The 16,356-nt window shown below is 40.2% G+C and overlaps 1 protein-coding gene across 1 annotated transcript in view; it reads left to right on the top strand.

Annotated features, from left to right (window-relative positions):
• LOC121954393 (cadherin-11-like) overlaps positions 1-15,697 on the top strand; it is a 117,011-nt gene extending 101,314 nt beyond the window's left edge. The window contains 10 exon segments of the mRNA XM_042501868.1: positions 3,389-3,448; positions 3,450-3,503; positions 3,642-3,781; positions 5,037-5,151; positions 5,153-5,174; positions 7,706-7,827; positions 8,709-8,826; positions 9,612-9,863; positions 11,254-11,405; positions 12,418-15,697. Of these exon segments, the coding sequence (XP_042357802.1) occupies positions 3,389-3,448; positions 3,450-3,503; positions 3,642-3,781; positions 5,037-5,151; positions 5,153-5,174; positions 7,706-7,827; positions 8,709-8,826; positions 9,612-9,863; positions 11,254-11,405; positions 12,418-12,780 (1,398 nt within the window). The 3' untranslated portion in view covers positions 12,781-15,697.
• The last annotated feature ends 659 nt before the right edge of the window (positions 15,698-16,356 follow it).

The raw sequence follows: 16,356 nt of genomic DNA, 5'->3' as shown, positions 1-16,356 counted from the left end.
GAGAGAGAGAGAGAGAGAGAGAGTGTGTGTGTGTGTGTGTGTGTGTGTGTGTGTGTGTGTGTGTGTGTGTGTGTGTGTGTGTGTGTGTGTGTTAATAGTGTCGCGATGCCTCTCGAGGGAAATCAACACCTTTTGGCCCCTGAAGGCAGAGCCACACAAAAACTAAAGGCCAAACATGCTACAAACATACACACACAACAACACGTGCACGGACTTGCACCTAAACACACTTTCAAATCAGCATCGGGAGTAGCCTTCACTAATCTCTGTTCTCTCACTGTCTCACAAACACACACACACACACACACACACACACACACACACACACACACACACACACACACACACACACACACACGGGATGAGCTTTAATCAGCTATTCTCTTTCAACTGTGTCCTGACGAAAGCAGTCCGCAGAATATTAAGGAGCTGTGTGTGTGTGTGTGTGTGTGTGTGTGTGTGTGTGTGTGTGTGTGTGTGTGTGTGTGTGTGTGTGTGTGTGTGTGTGTGTGTGTGGGGGGGGGGGGGGGTGTGTGTGTTATTGTGAATATTATTATCTCACACTGATTACACAAAGAGAATGAAGAGAGAGCAGCTCTATAGACTGAGATGGAGGGAGTAAAGAGATAGAGAGGGCAGAGGAGACGGAGGGAGCATGACGGGAAAAAAAAGGGAAAATGAAAGAACTGGGTCACATCTATCCTACTAGCATTGTACCTGTCATCAACACGTTAAACAGCGGCGCCGCAGAGTCAGAAGCCGCTGCGACTGAATGAGCACGGAGCGATCCATTGAGAGGAAGCGTCCCTCCAGCATCGAGGTGTTTGGCGGCCAAATCACATGAAAACAGCTCTGAATCTGATCAGATTAAAGCGCCGCCGCATCATCTCAGCGGTCTTACCTTAAGATGACGCCGACCGGCGGCCATGTTTGATCCCTCACTACAAAAGGAAAATACTGTAACGGGGACACTCAACATGCTTTGCTTGAGGGCCACTTCAGCACAATGACAGAAGGCCAGGGGCCAGTTGCAGCAGTACTCTCCCATTTCTAGGATTTTAGGACATTTCTAGGATTTTAGCAGATTTCTATGGTTTCCGGAGATTTCTTGAATAATAGGACATTTCTTAGATTTAAGGACGTTTCTCAGATTTTTAACATTTCTCTGATCATTTTATGCACTCTGGCATCTTATGTATACTAAAAGTACAATCACTTTACTCATTTCATTTATATTGTGAATTACAAAAAATTTGGGGGGCCATAGGGTGCTGGCTATGAGTTGAGTACCACTGCAGTATAATAATATAACTGGTTGAGATCAGAACCTTTTATGAATAAAGAGCAGTGATGATGAGACATACTTTAATAAAAGATCTCATCAATCGGCAGCTTCCCCCCCATAATATTTAGTCTTTGTGATGGTCCTAACTCCCACTAAACCTTGTGTGTTAACTTAAATCTATAGCAGCTTCAGCTCTGCTTTTACAACACTTCACACAGGGCTTAAGAGCCCGGTCTCCTCCCACTGGGATTTCATTAAGTGATGGTAGCCAGGAGATGAAAAGATCAAGCGTGCTCCTGGGACTTTGCCAGTTCAGTTATACTGGCTGGAAAAATACTTTGTGGGGTGAAAGTGGTTATTATCTAGGTTCATAACACACCAATGAAACCCAAAAGATTGTTTTTTTTAATGGTGATTACGGCTTCAACGGAGCTACGATGAGCGCAAGTCACAGCCAAGTGCTGCTGGCAACGAACGGGTCCTCATAATCATGGCAGAGAGCATCCCTGTGGTATTATAGCTTTTATAAAGCGACTGCCAACACATTTGTTGACTTAAAGGTTTTCCCCGCTGCTCTCAGCGCAGAAGAATAGAAGTGAGGAGAAAGAGGAAAAAGCATCAGACGTACGACTGCTTGGCCGAGGGTCGTCACTCTGTAATTGATGCGCCACTCTTTTATGACTGGATGAAAATGATGTTTTCAGTGTGAGCATTGACCGGCACACCTCAAAGCACACACACTCGAGTCAATTCAATATCAAGGCAGTTACAAGTCAATGAGTTCTCTCCCAATATAGAGTAAGTGAATTGAGGCTCAGTTCAATATGAGGGAATTGGATCTCTGGGTTTCAGTAGCCGATTGTTATATATGAAAATTCCCAGGAATTTTAAGTTATGATTTATTCCTAATTTACCCTTCTCAACAGCCCGTTTTCACTCCCAACTCATCAGATTATGCTGCTTTGTCAGTGGACATTGGCATCAAACACAGACATACATATTTCAACCAAACTGGAGCTGGCGATTGTTGGAACTGTGGACTTAACTAGATTATTAACAAGAGTAACCAAGATGGTTTGGGTTTTATTTGTGGTCGGCTTTGAATGAAGTGTGTTTTATGATGAGTGTTTCCCAAATATATTCTCTCCCTGGGCGGCCTGCCCAGGTAAATTGAGACCTGCCCAGGAAGATAAAATCCAAATTCTACTGTTTTTTCCAATCAACCGTGTAATTTTACAGTGCACACAGACCATCTGGCCTCCAGCCCCACCAGTGTTTCCCATTAATTACAAAGACTATGGCGGCCCGCCATAGTCTCATTTGTCCCGCCATAGTCCCAATGGAGCTGGACTGTTAATTATGCATAAACATTATAATAAATCCTTAAAATAACTTTATAATTTAAATAATAATGGTAATAATACATATAGTTTTCTAGACAGTTACATTTTTTTCCCCTAGCTTATTTTTACCATTTTTCTGAATCTACTAATTTCTTGCAATTTGCAGGACGTTTCTTGGCAAGTTGCTCATTGCCTTTTTTCCTGTTTTCAAAAGAAATCAAATCAATTTGCTCATGTTTTAGAGGGTTAAATACTTGTCAAAGTTTTCTGAATTCAAGAGAAGTGATGTCAATCCAGGCTTCACAGAGTAAAAAATAGACTTGCATTGTTTTCATCTGATAAAACACAAATGGTTCATTCTGTTATAAAAGACTCATATATCAAATCATATCATATCATATCATATCATATCATATCAAATTATCTTGAGGTTAAAGTCGACATCTGGGTTTTTCTTGGTTTTGTTGGTTGTGTAACATAACAGTTGGACTGCTGATGTCAGTACAAGTGATAATGTGCCTGTTTTCATTCATGCAGCAACAGCTCCCCCTACCAGGACAGGGACACAGCACTGGTCACTGCATCTCACAAAGCCTGCAGTGCATTTTATCCAGCATCGAGATATCATGACACTGCAAAAAAGACAATATATCATATGAATCTGTATTTACGGGTACTATCTGATAAACAGGGAGGAATTTTGATTTGAGACGAACTGATTAGGTGACCTGTCTGCTGTCTGCGTCCTTCCCTCTTTCAGCCGGTGGACTTTGAGACGAAAAGGTCGTACACTTTGAAGGTGGAGGGATCCAACACTCACGTTTGACCCTCAGTTCCTCGCTTGGGGGCCATATAAGGACGAAGCCACGATAAAGGTATGCATGTGTAAAAATGTGTGAAGAGGAGCATGAGTGTATCTGTTGGTTTGTGTGCAAGAGTGTGTGCCTAGGTAAATATCACAGACCCCTTCTAACTGTGTGTGTGTGCGTGTGTGTGTGTGTGTGTGTGTGTAGATATCAGTGGAGGATGCAGATGAGCCGCCTGTGTTTGTAGCTCCCAGTTACACTTTTGAGGTGGAGGAGAACGCGCCTGAAGGCACCCTGGTGGGACGAGTCCACGCCAAGGACACTGATGTTGCCAACAATCCCGTCAGGTAACACGGAGTTATAGAGCTGTGTACACACACACACAAACACACACACACACATGCGCACACACACACACACAAACACTGAGTCAAGCTCATAGCAGTAGGAGAATTTCAATTTTTCACACCAGTGTAAGTTGGAAAATCGCCAAAAAAAAAAAAATCCTTTTTAAACAAACAGTGTTCCTTCAGCTACACTGAACAAACAATATGACTCAGAGAAACTTGGCTTTACACTCACATTGTTATGCAGAAACACAGATTACATATAAATAAGTTCTCAACAGAATAGGGATGCAAAAAAGGATTACAAAAGCATAACCAGACACTTTTTGTAAAAATCAACTGAAAAACAATCACTGAATCTGGACTTATAAAACAATATACACGCTTCATGTTGTTTTATTTCCAATATACAGTCATTATGCACAAACAGCAGCAAAGTTTCTTTTAAATGATCTTCATAACACTAACTAAAGCTCAACATGACTCTTTATAAAAACTAATGTTCACCAAAACTACATTTTTTCCCATGAAAATCATCCCCGTCAAGCCTTCAAATGACTGATAACATGGTGCTGTTGAATACTCAATTGATTAACTGATAAGTTAATTACAGCAGTCTATGGTGTCTTATTTAAAAAACAGACAATTGCTGTGGAATTAATTCAAAACATAAATGCTTAGACGAAGCAGTAAATTTCTTTTTGATTCTTTTTTATGTGTGTGTTAAATTATCAATTTATTTAGTAATCAGCCTTTGAAAGGCAGGATAACAAACAGCCAACATTGCAGTCGAGCATCAACGAGTCGAGGAGCATTTCACAATAATTACAGCTGTATAGTATCCCTTACTTACACCTTTTGCCTCATTATTATGCATGATCTTCAAATATGCAAATCAGCTGCACGCCTGCAGTTTGGGCGTACCTGCTTGAGCGGGCGTTCAATATATATACTCACATTTCAAAATGCTGTCAAAACTTCAATTTTGAGATAAAATTCGGAAATGTTATACACTTAATCTGCCATGAAAGCAAAATTTTATCTTTTTTTTTCATAAATAAAGATTTGTGTGGCAAGAATTTTACTTATAAATATCACTCGTGTTAAAACAAAAAAATCAGGATATTAATGTTTAAAAAGGAAGCTTTAAATTTGACCTCATGCACTTTTATCTGTTGTTTTGTTTGATTGTTTTTTTTAAATAAAGCTCTTAATCCTAATTTTTGTTGTTCATGTGTGTTAATTCTCGGTGCAGGTACATGATTCCTCTATACACAGACGTCGAGCAGTTCTTCAGCATAAACACAGAGGACGGCATGATCACCACAACAAGACCGCTGGACAGAGAAACTCAGCCCTGGCACAACATTATCTGTGTCGGCCACAGAGATAGGTACGTGTGAACATTTTATTCGAATCAGGACTGAATCATGTTGTGTGAGGGCATGCGGTTCTCCAGAATTTTATCACAAATATAGGCTACAAACACACATGATCACCATAATGAAATTAGCTAAAATACAAATACGAAGAAAGTTTAGACTCATCAGCATTTTCTCTCCACACTCACACCTGTAACGTTTTAACGTGAGGTGGCACCATGTCTACAAGACTGTCAGTTAAAGAGAGCGACAGTCTGCCTGTTTTTGATATTGGCTGTCGCACCATGTATGCTGCTGAAGTGGTAAACTTTATACTGTGATATATGATGGAGAGACAAAGTCACAGATGGAAAAATCCCAGACAGCCACCAGGCTGTACATTAGCTGGCATCCAGAGCCCAACCTGTCATTCTGCGGTGCTGGATACAATCCATGACATCCAAAGTACAGAATTTAAGTGGATTCAAGCTGCCGTCTTTAATTTTTTTTTCCCTCTGGGTGGGACTAAAGTTAGATTTTTTTTTTAATTGCTGTGAATGTCGGTGAAGAAGTAATTATATATTCAGCGTCAGCCAGGAGGGATTGGCTCCATGCAGATGCTTGGTGGTGTTGTTTTTGTTGAGTACAGCTGGCTGTTAGCCCCGTTACTGTGTCGATGGCCAGTTCATTTAAGTGTTGAATGCACATGCAGTTTGTCTGCATGGCTTCTTATGTTATTTTCATTCAAGGTCTTGGACAGAAGTAGAAACAATCATTATGTTTAAATGCACAGTTTAGTGGAGCTACGGTTATAACTGGATTAAGTCACTTAATGTGACTACTGTCCTTGTCCCAGTATACATTAAAAACAAACTTTTTTGCCATAAATGGGAGATTTTTTTCCCCGAAATTTCCATGTTTCCATAAGGCATACTTTATATTTCGCAGTTTAAATTTGTGCAATTTGAGGGTTGATGGGACCCGCCTCAAGTCTGATGAGTTACAACTTCTAACAGAGGTAATCACCCTCTTCTTTTTTTTTAATGAGACAAATGTTTTTGAGATAAGAGGGACATGTGGAGGCCCACACAATATCACAAACAAAGAGAAACTCCCTCAAACTGTTGCACTTACACCTGACAACAAAGACACTGCCCCAATTTTCATCCAATCAGAGGACTGCTGAGACGGATGATTACCTGAAACTGCTTTACACCATCAGCCAAACAACAGAGTTAAAAATTCACAATAAATCACAATAAACAATAAATATAGCTACATTCATCATCACAAACATCATAATGAAATGTTTTATTATTTCAGTCAATCAGCAGTAAGTTGGACAGTGTGTGGGATTCTCTCTGTGTTTATAAATCACATCCTCCTCCAACACACCTGTCACACATTCAGGTGTGCAGAGATTCTCTTCAGCAGGCCCAAACAACATTACAATACGTAATATGAGGATAAATTCAGGTGTAAAATAAAGTTAAAATACAGAATGATTCACTAAATTACTAACAATTGACTTCATAGTCTTTTCACAGACAAGTTGAATCTGGTATTTCCATGTGAGTTTTCTCTCTACTATGACTCCTTTAAAGCATCCGTCTCCACCACAAACCCTCCTGCTAACTACGCAGAGAGCGAGGGGCCAAAAACAGGGGAACGAAATTTGACCCAGACCCTCCGGAGCTTTCTCTCCCCGGCTTCGACCCCACAAACACTGCAGCCAGCGAGCCTCAGCAGCCCCACCTGGTATTCTGTGGTCGGGGCTCAAACTACCAGAGCGCCGCGTGGTTTCCCTGTGGCGTGCTAGACGCCAGACGGCCAGATGGAAACGGGCTCGCCGCCCACAAACTAGGACCATTGCAGGCTACGCTAACCGCTAACAGGCCCTGGAAAGCTAAATAAATGCCGAGTAATGACAGGGTTGTGGAAAAATCGAACTGACTAGAATCACAAATATGCAAGAAATGGATGGTTGTGCTTTTTTTTTTTTTTTTTTTTTATGACAAATGGGTGAAAGACACTGTGTTCTCGCCTGGTTCTTTTGTTGTTAATATTCTGGGTGAATCATAAGTTCAGGTTTGCCGTATGTGTCTATTCAGGCTGCTCAGAAGTCATTCTGTCTGCATCACACCTTTTATTTTCATCATTTTTAATCTCCAACAAGCATAACTTGACATTAGTCACTTTAGCATATCAAAATAGTTTCTGTGAAAAAAGTGTGTGAGCGGGTATTTTGATGTCTCACAAACTCGTGTCTGTAATTTTTGCAAATCAAAAGTAAATAGCCGGCTGAGTGGCTGACTGACTGACAAGCAATCAGGCTGGAAAATATTCATAGTTAGCTTTGTGTTCAGCCAATGCCAAACATGGATTACAATGCAGACACACAAGCAGTCACACGCACACACACTTCAAGCACAAATGACAGTCTGCTTTAATGACTTTGACACTGCTGCGAATTATGGTGCGCGGCTGAATACTAATTTTGCCTCATACTGTGTGTGTGTGTGTTTGTGTGTGTGTGTGTGTGTGTGTGTGTGTGTGTGTGTAGGAGGTCATCACCAGGACACAAAAGTGCGTGTTAACATTAAAGTCAAAGATGTGAACGACAACGCTCCAGAGTTTGCCACCAACAACGAAGTCCTCATGTGTGAAACTGTTGCACCGGGAAAGGTACGTGTGTCTTTGTGTTTGAGGGAAAAATAAATAAAATAAATAAATAATGAGTAAATAGATAAATAAATAAATATACTATATACTATATATACTTACTATATACTTTTTTTGATATTTTTGTTTTTTTTGTTTTTTTTAAACACACTCTAGCGCCATATTTACCCTGAAAAATGTTTTGTTGTTTTAAATTTTATTGTAAATTGTGATGTTTAATATATTGATTGTTGTTAATAAGTAGTACTGTTCGTTATTTATGAGAGGAGAGGAGCTAATGGAAAAAGGGGAGGAGGCATGTCAAGTAATTCTTAGACTTTCTTTTTTTTTTTGCTTAGGGGAGGGGCATATCATGATTTAGCATGATTTTTAATGGGATTTTTGGGGGATTTTTGTTTGGGGGGGGTGTTTTTTTTTAAAAAAAAATGTAGGCTTTTTTGTTGTTTTTTTTTATGTTTTTTTTTTTTTTTTTTTTTTTTTTTTTTTTTTTTTGTATTTTTAAAATACTTGGTTATTTTTAAAGAAAAAAATGCCTCCCAGACCCCATGGGCGGAAGTAACATATAATTCACCAAAATTACATTATCTAGAAATGAAAATAATTGTTGAATTTTTGAATCTCTGATGGTCAATTGAGCTTATCATGAGGGACACATGCATTTTCCCTGAGTCACTCAGGGAGGCTCAAGGAAAAATAGTAGTTGTTGCCACCTCTGATGAATAGAGAACAGTACCTTTCACCTACTAATTTTTTTTTTTTTTAATACATATTTAGATCCAGGGCTTTTTATTAAGGTTGAAGCCTCAGACCAAGCCTAATGACGCCACCAACCACAAACTGTATTTTACATTAACATGTTTCTCTCTTATTTTAATTTCTGTCAGGTTATTGAAACAGTGAGTGCGGTGGACAAAGACGAGATGGCTCACAGACAACACTTCACCTTCAGCCTCGCTCCCGAAGTCACCCACAACCACAACTTCTCCCTCAAAGACAACAGAGGTGTTTGACCTTTTTATTTCTTTTTATTCTCTCCATTCCTTTCTCTCCGTTTCTAGCAGCCAGTCTGACTGTTTCTTCATCTGCCGTCTCCTTCTCTCTCTCCCCCTTTTCACTCAGATTAGATCAAAGTATAACCAGATGGAGGCTTACACTACCTTGTAGAAAGCAGCAGGTGCTCTGAATCTCTCGCACACACGCGAATGCACACATGTTGTTCGGGCTGTATTAATTGCAGTGGGGTCTCGGTCCGTCTGTACATACATCTTAGGGGGGCCAGCTGATTGAATTAAGTTTTGTGAGCGCTGCTAGACAGACTGAAAGAAATAAAAATGAGAGAAAGAGGCAGGAAAAGAAGAATATATCGAGAGGAGGACTCAAAAGAATAAACATGAATTATGTATATGCATCCCGGGCCGATCCTGATTTTGCAATACTTCAAAGTTTATCCAAGAGTATTTCTGTGTACATTTAATCCAATTTGCTTTTGTATCCAGCAATGTTAAACTACTTTCTTTGCATAGCTCTAAGTATCAGTGCAGTACAGTAGCTTTTATATGTTTCACTTAAATGGCTTGGTAATGTATTTTTAATGTAAATGTTAGAGACTGTTTGCTTCATGATGAAGCTCCTGAAATGCCCCTAAAGGACCTCATGTTTTCCATTTTCAGGGGAAGAGATGATGCGATGAAGTCCAAGCTATAACAAAAGTCTAAATGCCGAATTTGGTATTCAAACTTGGTCATATGAGCTTTCTCTTACTGACATGTCTCATTCTCTGTCTGCAGACAGCACAGCGAGTATCTACGTGCTCCGTAAAGGATTCAGCCGCCTGACCCAGGACGTTTACTACCTTCCCATCGAGATAAACGACAACGGGTTCCCCTCCATGAGCAGCACCAACACGCTGACCATCAGAGTCTGCTCCTGTGACAGCAGAGACACCATCCTGTCCTGTAATGTGGAGCCCTACGTCCTGCCTGCTGGCCTCAGCACCGGGGCGCTGATCGCTATACTAGCCTGTATCGTCATTCTGCTGGGTAAGAAGATAAAACTGGAGATTTGTCAGTTTGGGAACGGATTTATATAAGACATCGTCTAAGACGATCTGGCACTCTGTTTTAGAGCAGTGATCAACTTAGGACCCACTAGCCAAATCTGGCCTCTGATAGGGTGCCAGGTGACCCCCAAACCATTTTCTAATTCACAATAACAATTAAGTGATTCCCACACACCAGAAAGCACTGGCAAGCTAGCAAGAAGCATGGAGGTTTGAGACAACTGAAGATATCGATGGAGGATCCACTGAGAACGACCCAATGAATTGTTTTTGTACTTTTAGTATACACAAGGTGCCAGAGTGCATAAAACGGCATTGAAAAAGAGCTTGTCTTCCAAAGAGGGATCCCCGTACCTCTCCACAGAGGTCCTAGCTAAGACCCAAATGTCTTAAAAACTTAGAAACGTCCTAAAATCTTAGAAAATGCCATAAAAATCCTCCAAATGTTATAAAACCTAGAAATGCCCCAAAAGAAACTAGAATGTCCTAAAATCCTAGAAATTGTTGTTTAAAAAAACTGAAAAAAGTCACTCAATCCAAGAAATGTCCTAACATCCCAGAAATGCATTAAATCTGAGAAATGTCAAAATCATAGAAATGCCCTTAAGTCCTAGGAATGTCCTAAAACCCGAAACGTTCTAAAATCTTCAAATCCCAAAAATGTCCTGGCCAAAAGTTACCTCAAGCAAAGGAAGTAGAGTATTCCTGCTGTAAAGGGTTTAAAAATATCTCCTAAAATAATCCTGAAGTGTGTTTTAGAGGATTTTAAGCGAGTCTGAGAACTGAATGAGGCTGTTCACCTCTGGTAATGTTTCCCTGCATTGTTCGAGCCTCAGAGTCACTTGTGCCTCAGCTGCTTCAGCATCACTTCTACCCGTCTCTGCATAATCACTGAGTGTGGGCACATTGTTTTCTGAGTGACAATCTGTTTTTGTTATTCTGTGAAAAATATCTGCACAGAAAAACAGAAAATGTCTCAAAAGTCCTCATCTGTGTCTCCAGACTTGTTTTTTCTTCCTCAGCTAACCCACACTGCAGCTGTTATCTTACTTTTTCTATGTAATGCACAATTTATCCCCACAGCTGGAGTTTACACTGTGATCTAAACCTAATACCACACAACTGAGAACCCTTTAGACATCTGACATGTTGATAACCACCTGCAATTAAAATGGCGTGTGTGTGTGTGTGTGTATCACAATACAGTAATTATATTAATTAAACTGTCCAAGGTCTAATTACACTATCCCCCACAGTGCACACTAATTATCTAATGCCTGCTTCTTTCCCTTTTTATCAGGAGATTGTGTGAGCGTTGTTATGTAATCACTAAAGGCAGGACACTTTTGAATCGTGTTTCTCTTTGGCAGCGATCGTGGTGTTGTTTGTCGCTCTGAGGCGTCAGAAGAAGGAGCCGTTGATAGTGTTCGAGGAGGAGGACATCCGGGAGAATATTATCACTTATGACGACGAGGGAGGTGGCGAGGAGGACACGGAGGCTTTCGACATTGCAACCCTGCAGGTACCAAGAAAACATCTCAGTAACTTTTATGGTTCAAAGATAATAAGGGCAGTATATGAAGTAAACATGATGTAGTTTCTGCTCACTGTAAAAAAAACATTTTTGGTAGATTTTCAGCCCAGTCACAATCATGTTTCATAAGTATATCGTCAACATTTCTACAACCTAACTAAAACAAACAATAACAATGACATAAAATGACTCAATCATTTTGCATCATTGTTATATGGCGGCTTATCCTTTTTCTGCTGGGAGGGTAAGAAGCTTCCAAATGTCCACGTTTTCCCACTTGAAGACATTTACAACCACTGTTCTTCTGCAACTGCTACGTTTTAAATCTCCCGCGGAGTGTTGCACACATACAACATTGTCAAAATGTCAACCCTGTCTCGCCAATAATCCCACCCTGACAGCAGTCATGTTTATACAGACGACATTTTGGCGCTGTTTCTACTTTCCTCGTTGGCTTAAAGGCAAGACCACTCTGTTCCCCCGATTCTGCGATCGCACCTTACATGTATACAGATACCTGCCAAGCTGCAGACCACTGTTTGAGACTGACAAACAACAAAACTGACTGTTTTTTAAGCCACTCATTGCAGTGTTTCCAGATGATTTTTAGACCCCAAACCACTAAATAGTGGTATGGATACAACTACGTCATTGCTGTATTTACAGCAATAAAATGCCACAAAAACTGGGTATTTAAGGCCAAAACATGATCTTTTCCTAACCATAACCAATTGTTTTTTTTGTGCATAAACATAACCACACGTTAACCATTGTTGTTAAAATGTTAAGTTGCATTTTATCAAGGACATAATAACGAGCAAACGCAACTTATCTTTGGTTTATGGAATGGCAATGGCAACATTTTTTACTTTGCTGCATCTTGTCCACCAGCAAGTAAACACGATCCTTCGTCAGCCCTTTCTCTACAACCTCTAAAAGTCTCTTTCCAGTCTGATCTTACTGGTGCTCTCTTTCTGTTTTTTGTTGGGGTTTTTTTCAGAACCCAGACGGTGCCAACGGTTTCCTGCCAAGAAAGGACATGAAACCAGAGCTCCAGTATCCCATCAGGCCCGGCGGCCGTCCTGCAGCCAACAGCGTCGACGTTGACGACTTCATCAAGACTCGAATCGCAGAGGCCGACAGCGACCCAACCGCACCTCCTTATGACTCCATTCAGATCTACGGATACGAGGGCAGAGGATCTTTGGCCGGGTCGTTGAGCTCCCTCGAGTCGGTCACAACAGAGTCTGATTTGGATTATGACTATCTGCAGAGTTGGGGGCCGAGGTTTAAGAAGCTGGCAGATTTGTACGGGACCAAAGACTGCTTCATTAACGACGGTGACGATGGCGAGGACTCTTAACAGAGGTCTTACTGAGTGGACGCCCCAGATTTCTGATTTATTGATTCCATGAGGATTTGTTACCAGAGGGTTAACACTCCCCAGCACCCACTCGTCACCTGATCGTTCATGCCAACGTGTCGATGGACGTTAACAGCTCTCCCTTCCACGGCGCCTCCCTGGTCTTCAAGATGAATTGTTAATGAACACGTTATGAACGCTTGGACTCCCAGTTTCTCCCAAATCTGTCCTCTCCTCCTCCAGTATGTCTCCTCCCCTCCTCCCTCTTTCTACAGACTCGAGCATCGCAGGGCTGGGAGATTTGTTATGTCACCAGTTTGAAAGTTAAGTGTTGGGAAAAGTGTTGCTGTGTGATCAAAATGACTTGCTTATAGCTAACTGTTTAGTTTCTTAGAGGTTCTATATACTTTTGTGGACTGGATTCACGTACTTCCTCTGCGGTTCCTGAGAGAGATTTTATTCCCTGAACAGGTTCCTGAGCGGGGAACGCTCCCCTTAGTGACTCTCTTTGTGGTAAAAGACACACGGAAAGAGAGACACAAGCTCAAGAAAAGACAAAGTTAGTATGGGATCCAGTGACTACACTCTTAGAAATAAAGGTAACAAAAGGGCTGAGGTTCTACCCAGAACCATTTACGTATGAAGAACCCTTTGTAGGAAAAAAGGACAAAGAGATCCATGAAGAACTAACACCACTGTTAGTGGGAGAGAGATCTACAGGTAATAACCTTCAGGCTGGGCTCTAAATAAAAACCCATGAAATATAAATGGGTTCTCCGTAGAACCCCTTTGGTGAGTTTTAGATTAAAATATTTAAATATGAAAGGGTTCTCAATAGAACCCTGTGGGTGGTTTATAGATGAAACCCATTGAAAATAAATTGTTTCTTGGTTGAACGCCCTGGGTGAGTTTTTGAGAAAACCCTTGGAGTATCAATGGGTTTTCGGTAGAACCTCCCATATGGGTTCTAAAATAAACCCCTGAAATATGAAAGGGTTTTCAATAGAACCCCCTGAGTGGATTCTAGATAAAAAACAATGGAATATAAATGGATTCTCTGTAGAAACTCCTGGGTGGGTTCTTGTCAGCAACCTTAAAAGGTGTAAAGGTTCTGGATGGAGCACCCAGAGAGGGTCCGGGGTGAAACCATTACACCAAAGAAAGGGTTCTCTATAGAACCTTTCATGACGGGTTCTGGGTGGACCCCTTCACAGGGGGTTCTAGGTAGATCCCTCTGAAAGTGTTCCAGTTGGAACCAAAGAAGGCCCTGCTTGGGGAAGAAGCCAAAGAACCAATTATGGTTCTAGTTAGCACCTTTATTTCTAAGAGTGCACCTGATGAAAGAGAATAAAAGGTAATGACAATGTGTCGTAGAGTAAAAACAAAAAGCATTTTCAGATTTGTTGTCGTGTGTGTAGAGAGTTGGTTTGACAGACTCTGGGTTGTTGATACTTTGAAGACGCTCGCAGCATCTTCACAGTATGGTGGCCTTATAATAAATAAACAACAACTCCAGGGGTAAACACAACAAGAGTACTGATAGAGACCGCTAGCTTCAGTAGCTACACACAGGCAAGGTGAACCCACACGGACTGAGTATCTGTGAAAACGCTACACAAATACCTTTTTTTTCTACTCCCAAAAAGACTGGACTCAATCTAAAAACTGTGGATGACTCTTTGTTTTCATCTTCACTGCAGAGAAGAAAGAAAAGCTGCCCTTTCTCCAAGCCCCTGTGTCCCCGTCCCTTCCATCAACAATCACTCCCCATACCAAGTCCACCAATGAATGATCACTTCTCATCCAGAGTCCACCAATGATGATCAATCACAATGAGTAAAAACCTGTGAGCTCGAAAAATCGCCTTAAACTTAATGGACACTCTTGCAACGCAGTGCATTCTCTTTTTTTTCTCCTTTTTGGTTCTTTTTTGTAACTTGAAAAGTATATTCAGAAAGCAAACTATTCTCCATGTTAGGTATGTACAGAGCAATGTGCAGACATGTGATATATCACTCTGAGGATCCAACTTGCGCCTCGTGCACTCTTAAAATAGGATGTGCAATTTCCGCCGGTATGGTACATGTAGACCGGGAACATGTGCATTGTGTTTTTTTCCCCAAACACCAGCTATGTTGGCAGCAACACGTGTTGCATCAACATGTGTTGCTATTTAAACATATAATGTGCCCACTGGAAAACAACACAAAGCGTGTTTTCAGAGCTGCATATACAGAGAGGCTGAAACAAGAACATCTTTTTTAAGCGTGCAGGTTCTCGTTCAATCTCTTTTTTAATGTTATTATATTATTATGATGATTATTATTGTTGTTTTTTATTATTATTATTATTACCATGATTATTATGACAATAAATGTTCTTTCTTTGGCTGCAGCTACACAGGAACAAATTCATGTTTAACTCTTTGCTAATACGATGTTCTTATGGTTGTTTAAAGATGAAAACAACAAAGTATTTGTTTTCATTTTTGGATAGACGTAGAAAATCTACTGCCAAAAGTTAAATATCAGTTTTGGTTTATGCCTGTGTGAATACAACCTCTCTCATTTCTTTTGTTTTAGTTTCTTTTTTTTTTTTTTTTTGTTTCATTATTTGGCGTTTCTTCGTTCTTTCTCCCTGTTCAAGAGGAAAACTAGCAATCTGTGTCTGTTGCAGTGAGAGAACGCCTCGTTTTTATTCTCTGTCAAGTTTTATGGTACCGATTTGTACAATTTTAAAAGTTCTTATTTTAGTATACATGCAGAATATTCCAGTATTACAACAAAAAACATGTTAAGAAGATAAGATTAAAAAAATGTTACAGCATCACACTTATATTTTCTGAACATTGTAATGTTGCTTTACTATGTGCTTCAATCTCCGAAGCGAAAAAAAAAAAAAACCTTTGAAATAAATGCTCTTTTTATAAAATGATATTGAACTGTGTGTGGGAGTTCACTTTGTGTAATCTTTAACTGCTGAAAGGATCAGCTGGTGAAGTAGCAGTCATGTGGTCTTCCTGTGTAACAACAAGTCATGTATTGCTGCCTTCACTTGGTCCTTGGAAATATCATATTAATGAGCTAATAATGGACCTCAGATGTCGTAATTACGAGTGGGAATTTGGGAAATTTTGATGATACCCGAGTTGCAACGTTTGCATGACATTTCAGGGCAGCAGAAATAGTGGAAAGCATGGAAAAAGGGTCAGCAATTGATGGTAAAATATATTTTTTTTTGTTATTTTGCTCCTAGTAACTATGTTTTATATAAATATATAAATAAACTGAAAACAGCTATCAACTTCTTTAAGTGCCAAGCATTAAAAGGCAACCCATCTTCCTTTGTAGCTTCAATGCTGTTCAAACTTTATGACCTCAAGTCACTTCAACACAACCAAATCAGAAAAACAACTTCACACCTCGGAAACTACGACCTTCCAGCATCACATGAATGCAGCAAAAGTTACAAGGAAAACAATTATTATTTGACTTCAATGAAAACATTTTTTCAGACAGCATTTTCAAACAGAATGAATCGTTTTTAATTATCTCTATATTATCTCTCTTTATGTTG

Source organism: Plectropomus leopardus, chromosome 15 (genome assembly GCF_008729295.1).
Source record: "Plectropomus leopardus isolate mb chromosome 15, YSFRI_Pleo_2.0, whole genome shotgun sequence".
Lineage (NCBI taxonomy): Eukaryota > Metazoa > Chordata > Actinopteri > Perciformes > Serranidae > Plectropomus > Plectropomus leopardus.
The sequence above is the reverse complement of the archived record's forward strand: the minus strand, read 5'-3'. Positions and strand labels throughout refer to the sequence as shown.